We start from the raw sequence: 14,166 nt of genomic DNA, 5'->3' as shown, positions 1-14,166 counted from the left end.
TCATTGAGGCAAATCAGTTAGTATTTGTTTACCCGCTTCGTTTTGCCCAATGATAGAGTGGTTGTCTAAATTGGTTTGAAACTAACAGTTTCTCAATTGCCTTATTGGTTTTGTATTTCTACACCATATGAAATAACTCGTTCCACTTATCCGTCGAATCGGGGCAAACAAGGTGCATCGTGGGAAGAGCGCATATGGCGAATTAGTTCATTTAATTCTACGCCTCTGTTGTGATTGCCTCGAGTGAACAGTTTAAAAATACTCAAGTGATGCTTTTAAGTTTAGTGGGTTTGTTATGAAATTTAAACACGACTGCTTTGAAAAGAGACCAGAACGACTCTGTCAAATCGCTTTTCGAGGATGGCTTGTGTCTGCTGCTCTTCCAAAAGGTCTAAGGCTTGGTTCAAACGTCGCATTTCACCAATGATGTGCCCAATCTAATGCAATTGTGTGAAAACAGTAGATTTTACTCATAAGCAACATCAAATTCGGCACATGTGAAATGCGTCGTTTGAATCGCGTACCTTAAATAAAGCTCATTTGCAATACACCCTAATTATGACTTCAAAATAGTCAGGCTCAAACGTGCTCACAAAGGGAAGGTATACCAGTTCTTCGGCAGTTAATGCTGAAAATGTTCTCCTTTATGAGAACTTATTGAACCAGTAAAAAATATGCTGAGACAACAAGATTTAACGCATGGGAATAATTAAGTTCCCCTTACAAAATTAGCTTAGAGTAACGAGTTAATTGTGTGCCTCGATTTCATAGATTAGCATTCGCCTTGAGGGCCGGCATTAAAGTAGCAATTTTGAAAATGCGAAGTTTCACTTTTTTCTTTTATCACTGTAAAGAAAAGCCTCATTTAGGCTCTCTCCTCCGCAGAGGTTCCCGCTGGGTATTCCAATAAAAATAGCAAAAATTAAGCGCGGCAGGGGGGGGAGGGAGGGAGGGCTCTTCCCATCTTCCCCCGCGCGCTTTCTCTTTTTTCCCTCTCCCCAGGCTCCCTACGACACAAAGAGGCCTCTGCGGAAGCGAGAGTAATTTAGTAAAAAAAAATCTAGCCTGAGTATCAGGCCTTCCGGAGGGGCTAGGGGAGAGGAGATTTTAGATGAGGGAGGGGGAGGGGGAGAAAAGAAAGGAAGGAGTTTCTCTCCTTCAGCTCTCTCCCTTTTTCACTTCCATCTTTCCCCTTTTCTCCCAGAAACGCCAGATACTCAGGCTACAAAAAAACCAACGAACTGTATCTTGTACTGGAACCCTGTACCCAGGCGCCCTCCCTTTTTACACGTCATGCAGAGATATTCCCTCAAGAAGAACGTTTACTCTAAAAACTTGCGTATTCTCTCCTTCGAAGAAAATAATTTAAGACCAGGTGCTGTTTATGGACACTAATACGCGGACAACAGCTCTGATTGTGGACGCTTTGACAAAACCAACTTTGGAGTCCCACGAGCGACCACGGACACGTTCGAGGAAACGGACACCGCAGGGCTATCCCTACTACTGCAATGCGGTTTCCTGCGTGGCCATCATTTCTTCGTTTATTAGTTGTATTGTTATTTTTCGTTTGCAGTTTAAGACCTCAAAACCTGTAAATGGCCGTGCATCTCTCGTATTAAAAGTGGCCGCTTCCAAGGGACATTCCCAACAGCGGTCAATTCCAGTCTCCCGAGTGTCCGTTTACGGTACTGTTTCCACCCTACTCCCTCAGTGCTCTACCTTAAAACAGTCGTCACGGACAAATGTTTTGAAAATTCGTGCCTTTAGTTGTACCGTTCACACGCAGTCCCGTTAACCATATGAAAATTAAGACGCTTTGCCGTTCAAAAGTTTAAACGCCTTATCGAGGTCAAATTTTTAGCCGCGCACTGTTGAAAATTTGACCGGCGTGGCTGCCTTGTTCCTAGGCGTCTCAAGTGCGGAAAACCGTCGGAAAACGCGACTGCACGAGCCATCAAGGAGTATCGCGCAATGGACCATGGGAAAGTTTAGCGTGAACGCAATGGACGCTGGGAAGGGTAAACGAGAAAAATTAGAGGCGCGTTTTTCTCTTCGCCTTTCCCATAATACCTAGCGTGGAACCAAAATCGCAGACGCTCTGGAATCCGCTAGAACGCGCCTGGGTACGAGGCAGCCGGCGTGATGTAAACACCACAACCGTTTTAACCTTTGTACGGCAAATTTGGCGCGGTGTGAAAACCATAACCGGCTAATTTTTACGTAGGGCGAAGGAGGAGAAAAGTTAAAATTCAACCTGCAGGTTCACCAATTACGTGTCAAGAGCAAAAATATTGAACGGTTCCTTGTGAACGAAGTGTCCAGTCAAATTTTCAGCCAGTCGAAAATTTATTCGGTGCCATGGAAAAGGTAACCTAAAGTGTTCGATTAATTTGCAGTGCAGACCCATACATTTATTATTCATGCACCAACCTACTGTCGACGGAAAACTCGATTTGAATAGATCGAGTCGAAACATGTACGTTTATATTCGCTAAGAAGTAAAAATCCCTATGTTAAAACATCGGTAAAACAGTCCCACTTACTTTGCTTCGCGTCGTTATTTTCGTTTCCGAGGGTTTTAGTTGTCGGATCAACCATGACTGAATCTACCACATTCTAATCTCATCGAGTCCGGCTAAAGGTCTTGATTCCACACAAAGGTGAAGTATTTTCTGCTGTACATGAGCTGTTGTTTCAAAAGGCGCTAAGTGATGCATCAACAGTATTAAGCGTTTTCCTTATTACAACGCGTAAATTTAAAGATTTCTTCCACTTTGTTCCATGTAGTGATTGCTCGTGACAAACGAATTGCGCTGATTTATTCAAAGACGGCGGTAGCATAAGAATTCTTAGTCTGCAACCACGTGATAAGGTGAACATGCTTTGTGACAAAACAAAAACTTATAAATTTTTGTTGCGGAGTCTGCATGAAAAGAGATTAGTTCCCAGCGGAGGCAAGCCAGTAATACTGTGGCCTCTTTTTGTACCCTGTGAGCAGAGGTTTATTTCTGGTATGGCTTTTAGCACGTGCGGAGTCGTTAATAGCGTCGCTGTCATTCGCCTTGTTGGCTTTTTTTTTCTACAAATTACAACTCCATCCACTCTCAAGGGCCCAGTTGTACGAAGGTCCTTTATATAATGGGCCCCGTTTCTTTGGCTTTTCTTTGAAAGCATTTTATCGGTGAATTTCTCTATTTGTTTTCAAGTAGAGCACCTAATCATCAAATTGCAGGCAAAAAGAATCCAACTGAATTCACTATTTAAGCTTTTATATCTGAATTCAAATTTTGCACTAGCCGGGCTCAGTTAAATGACTTACGTGAAAACCTGCTTCTCCGCGTTCAAAATTCGCTTTTAATTTGAAAACCGCAAACGTGAAATCAAAGCCTGGTGAAGTGGTCTCCCGTCACATGCAGTTAGACGTTTTCACATAATAGCCTCAAGGTTTATCTCTGTTATGAATCAAAAGATCAAATTTCTCGGTAAAGAGTTTTATTTGGGTCTAGTAAAATTTATCGAGCTTGTTTTCATGAAGTGATACAGCGAGCGACATAAACCGGCAGGACACTTGCAATAGACCTCTTGAGTTTATAAAGAAGGTCTCATGGGAATTTGCCCGTCTTTCCTTTAGCTTTCCTTTTATAAATTAAGCGTATATATGCACGGGAATAACAAGAAATTTGAATGAAAAAGAGGCCATTTACGTGGGCAAACCGGTGGCTCTTGGTCTGGGTAAATGGTACGCAAAATTCAGGACTGGTAAATTTCGTCCCGGAATCGGGTTTACCATTTGTAACAATCAGTTCCATTTACCAAAAAACGAACGCGAAGGCCTGAACCCGGTATCAAAGATGGCTTTGAAGAAACGGAACACGAATTTCCGTTTGGAATATTCCGTCCAGAAAAACAGGACTACCTTTTCAGATTTTCCGTCGTTGCTACCGGACATTTTGCGGTGGAATGACCCAAAAAGTTGTGTGCCATCTACTTTCCAACCTGATTTTCAGGAAAATTTTGGTACATGGTAAACAACAAGTTATCTCGATTACTATCACGTGACAGAAAATAAAACATACCAAGGGGCGTAGGGTACAGCATGAAGACTTTTTCCTACTGGTAAGGGCCTCAAAAGATTTTTACTTGGTGCTCGTGCAGCGATATTTATTACATTTCAATTCCACTAGCACAAAGTAATAATAGGCTCCTGTTCAAACCTAAAATCAAATCAACAAATTAAAACAAACTTAGCGCACCTGTCAGATCAACATAACAAGTTTGAGTCCGTAGGGCGGAACTGTAGCTCCAACCTTTCAGTTTCTAAATAATTTGACAGTTTCATGTAAATATCTTTCTAATGTCTTCTGACCAGCTAATTATGGCAAAGAATGTTGTAGACAGTGGCCTTAATAGTTGTATTGTAATGGCCACCTTCGTCAGTTTATCAGAGCAGGAGCCCATCGCTCGTGATCAGAGTCATATGTCGGTATCACTAGACGTTCTTCAAGCTGATCCCCAGTGGTTTAAGGTCATATAACAGTTTTTAATACAAATATAAAGAGAATCAATGCGAAGGACTTAAATTTAGTTATGTACACTGTATATGTGTGTAACGGTCTAAATTTTTCACAAACATTTTATTTTCGACTAGATGTCATCAGGCATATTTTCCTTAAATAAAACTATCTTGCGGTAGAGTCTTTTGTTTATATCATTTTCGCAGGTTTTTATGAATAAAACATCATATTTTTAGGCCGACTGTCATCACACGCATTTTATTTTTAAAAAAAGATTCAAAAATTATCTTATTGGGTCGTGTCATTTTGATCACGTGGTTATTCAGGACTATATATCCCGTTGACGCCCTGCTCGTATCGTTATATCAAGGTGCGGCTAAGTTGGCTGAGCGAAACAGATTAAGTGAAGCAAATCAGAGAAGACATTCCTGCGGGAGAATACGGGTAGGCTAAATTAATCAACTTTAAACGACCTGATTTTGTCCATTTAGATTGTTTAGTCAGTGAATAGTTTTCTTGCCCTTAATAGAATATTGGCCAATATACACCTTCTAGCATTTTTGTCAAATTTCTGGGTGTTTCATCGACTTATTATTAAAATCCTTTTTCCATGAAAACATCAATAAGTTCACGAGGAACAAGAACAAGCCGTTTTAGTCTGATTAATTTCTTGCATGAACTGTTTCTGATAAGTTTTTAACACTTGATATTTTCTTTTTGTATTTTGCTGTCACAGGCTTCTTCGGCTAAGGTTTTTATTTTTTTTTTCAATGAAGTAAAGGCTGGTCTACTCCCAGACTTGTCCTCACACTGGTTCTTTACAGAAAGCTCACAATTTTAGAGGGGGTTGGTCTAATGAAAAATGTTTTCAAGATATCTCATGACCATTAATCGAAGCCTAATCATAACCTAGAATTCTTCACATTTCATTTAAAAAATTGTTTGTAACTGTATCACGTGACCAGACACGCACTGTTTTATCGAGAAATCCTTTGGGTCGAAATGCCTACTATATAGAGAGCAAACCCTTTTCCTTTTATAGGTCCAAACAGTCGCTACTAATAATCTTCTTGTAAAAACCGTCAGAATGAGAGCAGGTCATTTAATGTCTTTCTCCTAACAAAAATTTTATTTAGAGTAGGACTAGCACTAGTTAATGACCACCAATTGGACCTACAAATTGTAACGATTCGAACCATTCCGAGCTGATTTCGTAGACACCTTGTAGCATCAATGTACTCGTTTAGCAAGGGGTGGACATCGTTACACGGTTACAACTTTCGAATTTAAAAATTTTAAAAATTTTAGTTTTTTTCTACTTTACTTCACAATCTATTATTCCTCGTAGACGTCTTTAAAAATGGTTTTTGAAAAATTGTGCAAAAGAATCACTAATGACTTAAAACCAGGCTTTAATCTACTTGAGGCAGCAAAAATCCATGCTGATTGTCTAATCCAATATGAGGTTTACAACTGTGGGAAAGACGGGTTGAAATCTCAGAGAGAATTTTCTTCAGTCTTTTATACAAGAAAATGGTCGGATAAAATTCCAACGGGAGGACGGAGTTTAAACTCGTCCAGCTTTTAAGAAGAAATTTCGATTCCTAGGTGCACGTGAAGACGGGTTTTCCCCTCTAAAATCAGTTGAGCAAATACTTCCTTCTCTTACTCTGCCGGTGTAATACTAAAATGTTCTAGTCATTGCATTTTGTTTTTCAGGCTGGTCTTAAAAGTGATTCTGATTCTAATTTTAGTTACCCGTGCGAACGTAACAAAACTTAGAATGCAGTTTGTTCAAATAAAAATTTATTATATTTATAGCATTGCTAATGACGTATACTTGTAATTAAGCGATCGGGGCCGCAACTTACAAGAAAGAAAAAAACAACTTTGGATCTAAAAAGAACTAATTATCCTAAGCTAGAAACCGAAATGCCCTTAACTCGAAAATGAAGCAACCTGTATGCCAAAACCGAAGCACTCTCATTTCTCCGGTGAATTAACGCCTGCAATGAAATAATATTATGGGTCAGTCATTTTCAAACTTGATTCCTCCTCTCCGATCATTGGCCGGGCACATTTGCCCAGGCTGCTGCATTTTGTAATCAAACGTCTGTCGCGGGGAAAGAGATTTGTCGTTATAACCGTACGCTGGGTGGAAGTTTGTTGTATTTAGCGGTGTTGGGCAATTTTTTATGCGGTATTTAGGTAATTGCAGTATTGAATTAAGGCCGATGCACTCCTTAGTTACTATGAACAAAATTGGTTTCAATAAATAGTTCAATACTCTGAGATCACGTCCCTACCGGTTTCCATTTGCGATTGTACAAAGCTTGTCACTCAGTGTCAACATCGATATTCTCGCCATGATAACAAATTGTGAAGTGGTTTAGTGAACCCTTTCTTTCCTAGAGTCAATTTTTTGGAAGACATGTAACACCAATGAAGTAAGGTGGATCCACGGTAAGATCCTATCACTTGACCATTCAACAGTGAATAAAACCTCTTCGGCGGTACTTTCACATAGACCTATGCGTAATATAACGTTTCAGTCTGCCAAAATGTGGGTCTTTATTAAGGTGTTGTTTGAATTGTTCTAGCTTGCTTTATGGAAGAAATCCTATGGTGTTGCCATTCAAATGAAACCCCTTCAGCGGTACTTTCACATGGTACTATTTATTCAGTATGTTGTTCTAACTTTTGAGTCTGTGTGTGAAATCCTTAATGGTGCTACCATTCAAATAAAACCTCTTCAGCAGTACTTTCACATGATACCGTTTATTTAATATATAGTTCTAACTTTTGAGTTTGTGGATGAAATCCTATAGTGTTGCCATTCAAATGAAACCTCTTCAACAGTACTTTCACATGGTACTATTTATTTAGTATGAGGTTTTAACTTTTGAGTCTGTGGATGAAATCCTATAGAGTGACCACTCAAATGAACCATCTTCAGCAGTACTTTCACATGGTACTATTTATTTAGTATGTACCTCATTGGTACTCAAGGTGGCTCGACTGATTTTTTAGGGGGGATACCTCCCAAGTTTGAGCATTAACTACGTCGGCATGAGTAAAGATATGGGAAAAAGGTTACCACAGCTGTATGTTATAAAGATGAAAATTCCTTATGATCTGGGTTTTATTGCAATCGGAGACGCCATGGCAACGTAATGACGCGATTTCGTTTTTCATCAGTATCTTTTTGTTTCTCTGATCTGTACCAGGAGTTTTTTTTAAGACATCGCTTAAGGAAGTATGTACCTGCCATAGTTGCCTCAATAATGGCAAATTTTGAACAAATTCTATGACAGCGTTTTGGAAATATTTTGAAACGAAGTTTTAAAAATCACAATAAAAGTGAAATAGCATGCTATCCGCGCAATTAGGTAAAGTTTGAAGAAAATGTAAAGCATTGCATTTAATGCATTGTAAATCGCTATTATAAGTAATTAATTGATTTATTTATTCATTTATTCATTCATTTATTTATTTATTTAGTTAGTTAGTTATTAAGTTTGATAGTTAGTTAATTCAATCTAAATTGGACACACGTCAGCTGCTGAGGTTGTTGAAACGTCAGTTCGCGCTCACTGGTTTGAATAGCCACGCGAACTGGCTGCCACCTTCAAGAATGATTCTGAAAGGCAAAACATAATAACAGATTAGCTGTAAGTAATATTGCATGATAATAATAACACAACTCTGCACCTCAGGACCACTGCTTGCCAATGAAGTTGTTATGATTGATTACGCTCAAAAATTAGCATTGTACAGTGGATACCATGGCAAACTGAATAAGAATAACAGTTTAACAGTACTATACAAGTCTAAAGCCTTGTACTGATTTTTTTTCAAGATCAAAGCATTCATCATGGCGCAGAGTGGAAATGAAGCAGCAAGTAAGAGTGATGTCACATCACTTGATACGAAGCAAGATCTGGACTTTGACAATGACACCCTGAAAGGTAAATAACTATTAAAAGCATGACTAAGGGGGCATATTAAAAATATAGACTAAATCGCCGCCGTTTGAAAAAAAGTTGCGGCATTTTCAACCAACATCATTAGTTACAGCAGAATAAAAATATGTGCTGACCCTTAACCTGCAGATCTTCAAGAGGTGCTGCGACACACGCATTTCTCGTTCGATGTGCGCAAGTGGTTAAAAACGTCGATAAACAATATTGAAAGAAAAAAGTCTCTACAAGTGTGTAAGATCTGCGAATATTCAAACATCTCCTTAGGGGGTCGACCATTGGGGCGGGTTGTATGGGTGATTTGGTTTGGGTGAGAATGCTTTTCCCAAACTTTTCCTTGCAAGATTTTTTTTCCCTCGAAGTCAGCTGCAGGATATTTTTTTTCTGAAATCACCCATACCCTCCAACCCCCGCCCTACAAAAGTCAAATGGTCGGTCCGTAGTTTAAGTCCTCCCATATCCCATCATTATATTTCACTGCAAGCCTGCAAAAAAACACTCTGCAGAGGCGACGCACAACGCTTTTCCCAGAACTTGTGTAGCTTTGGTTGACTTTGCACTCATGGGAAATATTTTTTTTTAGCTTTTTGGCATTTTGAACGAGGGACATTATCATAACACTCTTGTAACGCAAAGGCCACCTTAACTTGAAACAACAGGTAGTAAACACGATACCAACCAAGAGAGAATGTGGCTCTCTTGTACCAACTAAATGCATTTTAAAGGTAAACTCAAGACGTTTCTTTCAGCTACTCAACATCCATTTAAGAGATTAAAAGTTAATTCTTATTGAGAGCAGGGATAATGATGATACCAAAGCTGGGGCTTGGTAACTAAGGCAAGCAAAATCTCGCAGCCTGCCAAATCCATTGTAAGAACTATTGTAGACGTCAGGTTTAACGACATTTTTTCTTCATCATTTTATAGCAATAGTAGAAGTTTACAAGAATGAAGGTAACGAAGCCTACTTAAAGGAAGATTACGTAAACGCTGTTTACTTTTATACTGAGGGGATTAAAGTGAACTGTAAAGACCAAGATCTCAAAGGCAAACTGTACAGCAAAAGAGCCTATGCATACCTTCGTTTAGGTAGGTCTATTTGTAAGTTCCAAAGAATGGTGAGGCAGCGTGAAATCCGGACGAGCTGGGTTTAAATCGACCGCGTCTAGCCTGCATAACATGCGTCATTTAGCCAAGCGCGAAGGAGGAGACAATCAAGCACGAAGGGGGAAAGACGATTACGGACCACCCTCGCTAATAGCAAACGGCTTTAACACTATACTAGCTGATTCATCTAAAAAAAATACACGATCAACATTTTCAGTTACAAAATAAATGATTTTTCAAGTTGCTAGAGAGAACGCGAGCTAGGGGGAGGGGGTAGAGGAAACGGAGAGCTCTCGCCCTCGCTCCCCCTCCCTAAAGCTTGCTTGTATGCTACCATCTTGCAGCTTTTAGCTATATAAATAGTGCATCAATTTGGAGGCAAATTGAAAAATGAAACATTCTGATTGATTCACCGCGTTTTTGTTGGGAACTAATGATAAAACGTTGAAAACGTCCTCCAGCGCTGGGCATCTTTTACCTTACTGAAATATTGTTTTCGATTTAAAAACTGCCTCGCTTGCTGCCTTTCTTGTTAGATGTGAGTGACTTTTTAGTTGGTTTCTTTCAACATCATAGGAAATTACATTTACTCACTGACAGATGCAAAAAATGCCATGGATAGACGACCATTGTCAATCAAACCGATAATAGCAGGTAATTTCTAACGAAGGTTTATTAGTTTTTAAGGAACAGAAAGGGATCCAGTTATAACATAGTTAATACAGTGTTAATAGAATGGACATGACAGTGCACAACGATCAATGGCATCTTCCTATCATTATGACCTTATTAACCAATAAAAACGTCGCATTAATTTATTCATTCACAATCTGTGAGAAGCCAAAAAACACAAAGGATTGTGCATCACACTGCTCCCTTCTGATGTACTGGTGCCAGTCAAAGCCTCTATTGAACACTGCTGTTGACTAAAAGGGTTGTGTCAAAATAGCCCCCTCCCTACCCCAGTAGTTTTGAACCCTAGGCCTGATCCACCCACCCACTGTTAGGGCAGTCCCTGGGATATCCAGCTGTACTGACCAAGACAGCAAGCCCCATACTTTTTTGGCCACCGCACTGGTCTGGAGCCGGGCTGTGCCCGGCTTCAGGCGAAAACCTAGTGGCCACGTTTCAACGAAATCAGACAGATATATAAAAGAGACGAAAACGCTAAGGAAAGAACACGAAAAAATATAGAGCATACAAGGGTTGATGTGGCGAGTATTAATACTGAGCAGGACAATAGTAATAACGTGCTCTTTTAAACAATTTTTTAGTTGTCTTTTCACTTATTGTTAAAGGAATATCGTTCCAATAATAACATCCTGTAACTGTTGACAGAATTTTCTTATATTTATCTAAAGATACTGGGATTTAGGTGTTGCAAGGACGCATTTCTGGTGCCATGATTAGCTAACTATATTGCTCAAACACCAAGGCCAGCCATGAAATTAGACTTTGATCAGTTGTGCCAACGGCTCTCGTAAAAATGTTTCAAAGTCTTCTTCTGGAACTTCTATGTACTGTTTCTGTTTCCCTCTCTAAGTTGAAGACATTGTTTATAAAGGATTTTGACATGAAATTTAAATGAAAGAAAAATAAGAAAAGGAGACTTAAACTTATTTTCTCTTTAACACGGAGCTTCAAATTCGCGGTCATCTCGCTCGATGACCGCTGACGCTGGATAAAGTGTAAAATTGTTTTCACCATTTTGCTTTTCAAGCCTTTGAAAACTATGGAAGAAATTGAAGCTTATAATCAGGGGCGATAGCTTAATAAGTCATCATCACATGTTTATGTCCGCGGTTTATTGAGACCTTAGAAACAGAGCGTGCTCAAAGGCAGTGGCGATGAATCTTCATTGTCATTTTGCGAGGTTGAGTGATAATAGTCACCAAGTTCTATTTGCTCGCTCGCTGCTTCGTACAAATTGAAGGATTAGGGGCGGGACACATAAGATGTGGTGCGAATTTGCCTTTTTTCCAATGTATATATTTACTGATGACAAGCTATATATTTTTATGATTTCAGGGGCAAAAGCCTCTGTGAAGCTGAGTCTGTTTGAGCTGGCGATTACATTCTGTTATAAAGGATTAGCAGTATCCTTTTGTTCTTTGCAACTTACGGCATGCATGCTCAAAAGAAGTGTAAATTAATTTACTCAGTCTTAAGGCTGGTCTTAACTAGCGATGGAGTCAGAGTCGTAATCAGAAGCGTAGAGCTTATGATGTAGTGAAAAAAACATTCCGATTCGGCTTATGACTTCGTCGCTTACGTTCCGCTTATGATCTAGTGAAAACCAGATTGTCGGAGTCGGAAGCAAAAGCAGAAGAACCAAACCGATCACAAAGCGTGGGAACGTGCATTGTGATTGGTTTATCCTTCCGCTTCTGCTTTCGACTCCGACAACCTGGTTTTCACTAGATCATAAGCGGAACGTAAGCGACGGACTCGTAAGCCGTGTCGGAAGACCGATGGAAACGTTCTGATTCTTCTGACTCCGATTCCGTCGCGCTTATGACTCCGCTTACGACTCCAATTTTTGATTTTCACTAGGTCATAAGCGCTCATACGACTCCACTTACGACTCCGAATCCGACTCCGTCGCTAGTGAAAACCATCCTTTAAGCTATACACATCACCGTTAAGACTTAGCCACAAGTAAAATTTGATTTTACAAAACAAAAAAATTAATAAAGGAATAAGTAAATGAAGAAGAAATTTATTTTCTTGTTTCACCTAGTATTATGAAAAGGTGAAAACCCACAGTGGTCTACAGTATCCCCACTTATATTCCATAACATGGGATTACTTATTACCCCTAGTTACATGCCCTTAATCCTTGGAATAGGGATCCGGAATTTTCGTAGCGAAAAACCAGCATTTATCTAACGATCTCTCCTTGTTGGACCCATTTTCTCTAACTAGCATAGAAATGGCTAAAAAAGAGATTTTCAACACTATTTTTGCAATGTTTTCTGCTAATTGGATGTAATTATGCTTCATTTTTGATTGAGCGCATGAGCATGAGCCAAAATTTGTTTTTTTTGGTGGTGGGGGGGGGGGGAGGACGAATCTATTTCGATCTTTCTTTCTTGCTCTCTTTCTCTCCTTTTTCTTTCTTTTCCGGCTATATCCAGGTTTTTTTTGGCACTTTATCGATCTACTCTCTTTCTCATGGAATTTCTGCTGCTATAACTTTTCAGAAACAGAGGAAATCTTATCTGCAAAAACGTAGTAGGTGAATAACGAAATTAGCAGTGGATTTATCCCCACAAAGTTAGTAGGTTTTTATGTGTTTAACGCGGCAGAATTGGCTATTTATTGTGCAAAGTTCTATCGTTCTTAAATTCATTAATTACAAACAAGAAGCATAAAGTGACTCAGTTTTAAGCGATTTTAAGATCACGAAAACTAGGTCGGTTCAGAAAAGCAAACTCTGTATTGTTTCATATTTGACACGATCCGTATTCAAAGGGTTTATTTATTTAACATTATTTACGCCTTAACAATCTGAACAGATTGACTTAAAAAACACCGCGATAATTGAACTCCTGGAAATGGCTTTGCCATTCGTAGATGAAGCGACGAGCATTAACAAGGTATTTGTATTATCTCCATATTAAGCCTTTTTCAGTTTAATCTAATACAAGTCAAGATTCCACGAAACAGAAACCACCATTTGCTCCAGGCGTTTCTGGCTGAGGTTTATTTTAGTAAATAATTTTTGCCTAGCCCGACTCGGACAAAAAAGACTGAGACCGAACATATGTTTCCCGCTTCCACGCTTCACGCATGCGCCATACGGTTTGAAAAGATCAGGAAGTCATGGAGGCCAATGACTTTTAATTTGTCTTCAAATTTCGTTTGTTTTAGGGTGTTTTTGATCAGTTGAACCCCTTAAAATACTGTGGTATCAAAGTAAACGGAAGTAAAGAGAAACCAAGTCGATTTTTGCAAGTACAATTGATTAGTGTATGGCTCATTCGCTACAATCACTGTAAACTTATAAAACTGACGTTCTTTGTACCCTTTACTAAGAACGGTATATTTAGACTTACAAAATGTGGACTTTCTCCTAAAAGTTTATGTATTCTACGCAGTGTAACACTGATTATGGTTAAAACGTATAATTGCAGCTGTAAAAGATTGCAGAGTTTTATTTGGAGATATTTTTATCGGCCTTTCTTAGGTTCTGCCTTGGGATTGACAGCAATGTGCAGCCTGGGGTGGGGAAATTTGGTTGCATTTGACTGGAATGATTTGCCCGTGGGCAGGGAATTTGATTGCAAATTTTTGAAAAAAGTCAAATCCCCACCCTATGCCCTGCCTCCCCCCCCGCCAGCATTATGCTTCGCCTTTGATAAAACCTCTTTTTACGCCTCCCCCCCCCCCGGGGGGAGGGGGTGGCAAGAACTAAAGTGTGTTCAGTCGGCTTGTAGTGGGTTTTGATGTCCAGGATGGATTTGCGTTGGTCGTTCTTTCCCAGGAAGATTAAATGAAATACCTGGAGGATTGAACGTGTTCTCGAATGTATTGCAGTAAATGACCATGAATGGATTGAA

General features: G+C 39.5%; 1 protein-coding gene across 1 annotated transcript; it reads left to right on the top strand.

Annotated features, from left to right (window-relative positions):
• Positions 1–4,897: 4,897 nt before the first annotated feature.
• On the top strand, positions 4,898–13,227 carry LOC140948979 (tetratricopeptide repeat protein 4-like). The gene is made up of 6 exons (XM_073398236.1): positions 4,898–4,961; positions 8,377–8,485; positions 9,425–9,586; positions 10,181–10,258; positions 11,633–11,700; positions 13,123–13,227. The coding sequence occupies exons 2-6, from the start codon at positions 8,392–8,394 to the stop codon at positions 13,225–13,227; spliced, it is 507 nt and encodes a 168-aa protein (XP_073254337.1). The 5' UTR covers positions 4,898–4,961; positions 8,377–8,391.
• The last annotated feature ends 939 nt before the right edge of the window (positions 13,228–14,166 follow it).

The sequence above is a fragment of the Porites lutea genome, chromosome 9 (assembly GCF_958299795.1).
Source record: "Porites lutea chromosome 9, jaPorLute2.1, whole genome shotgun sequence".
Classification (NCBI taxonomy): Eukaryota; Metazoa; Cnidaria; class Anthozoa; order Scleractinia; family Poritidae; genus Porites; species Porites lutea.
Note: the sequence above shows the minus strand (reverse complement) of the source record. Positions and strands in the feature narration are given on the sequence as shown.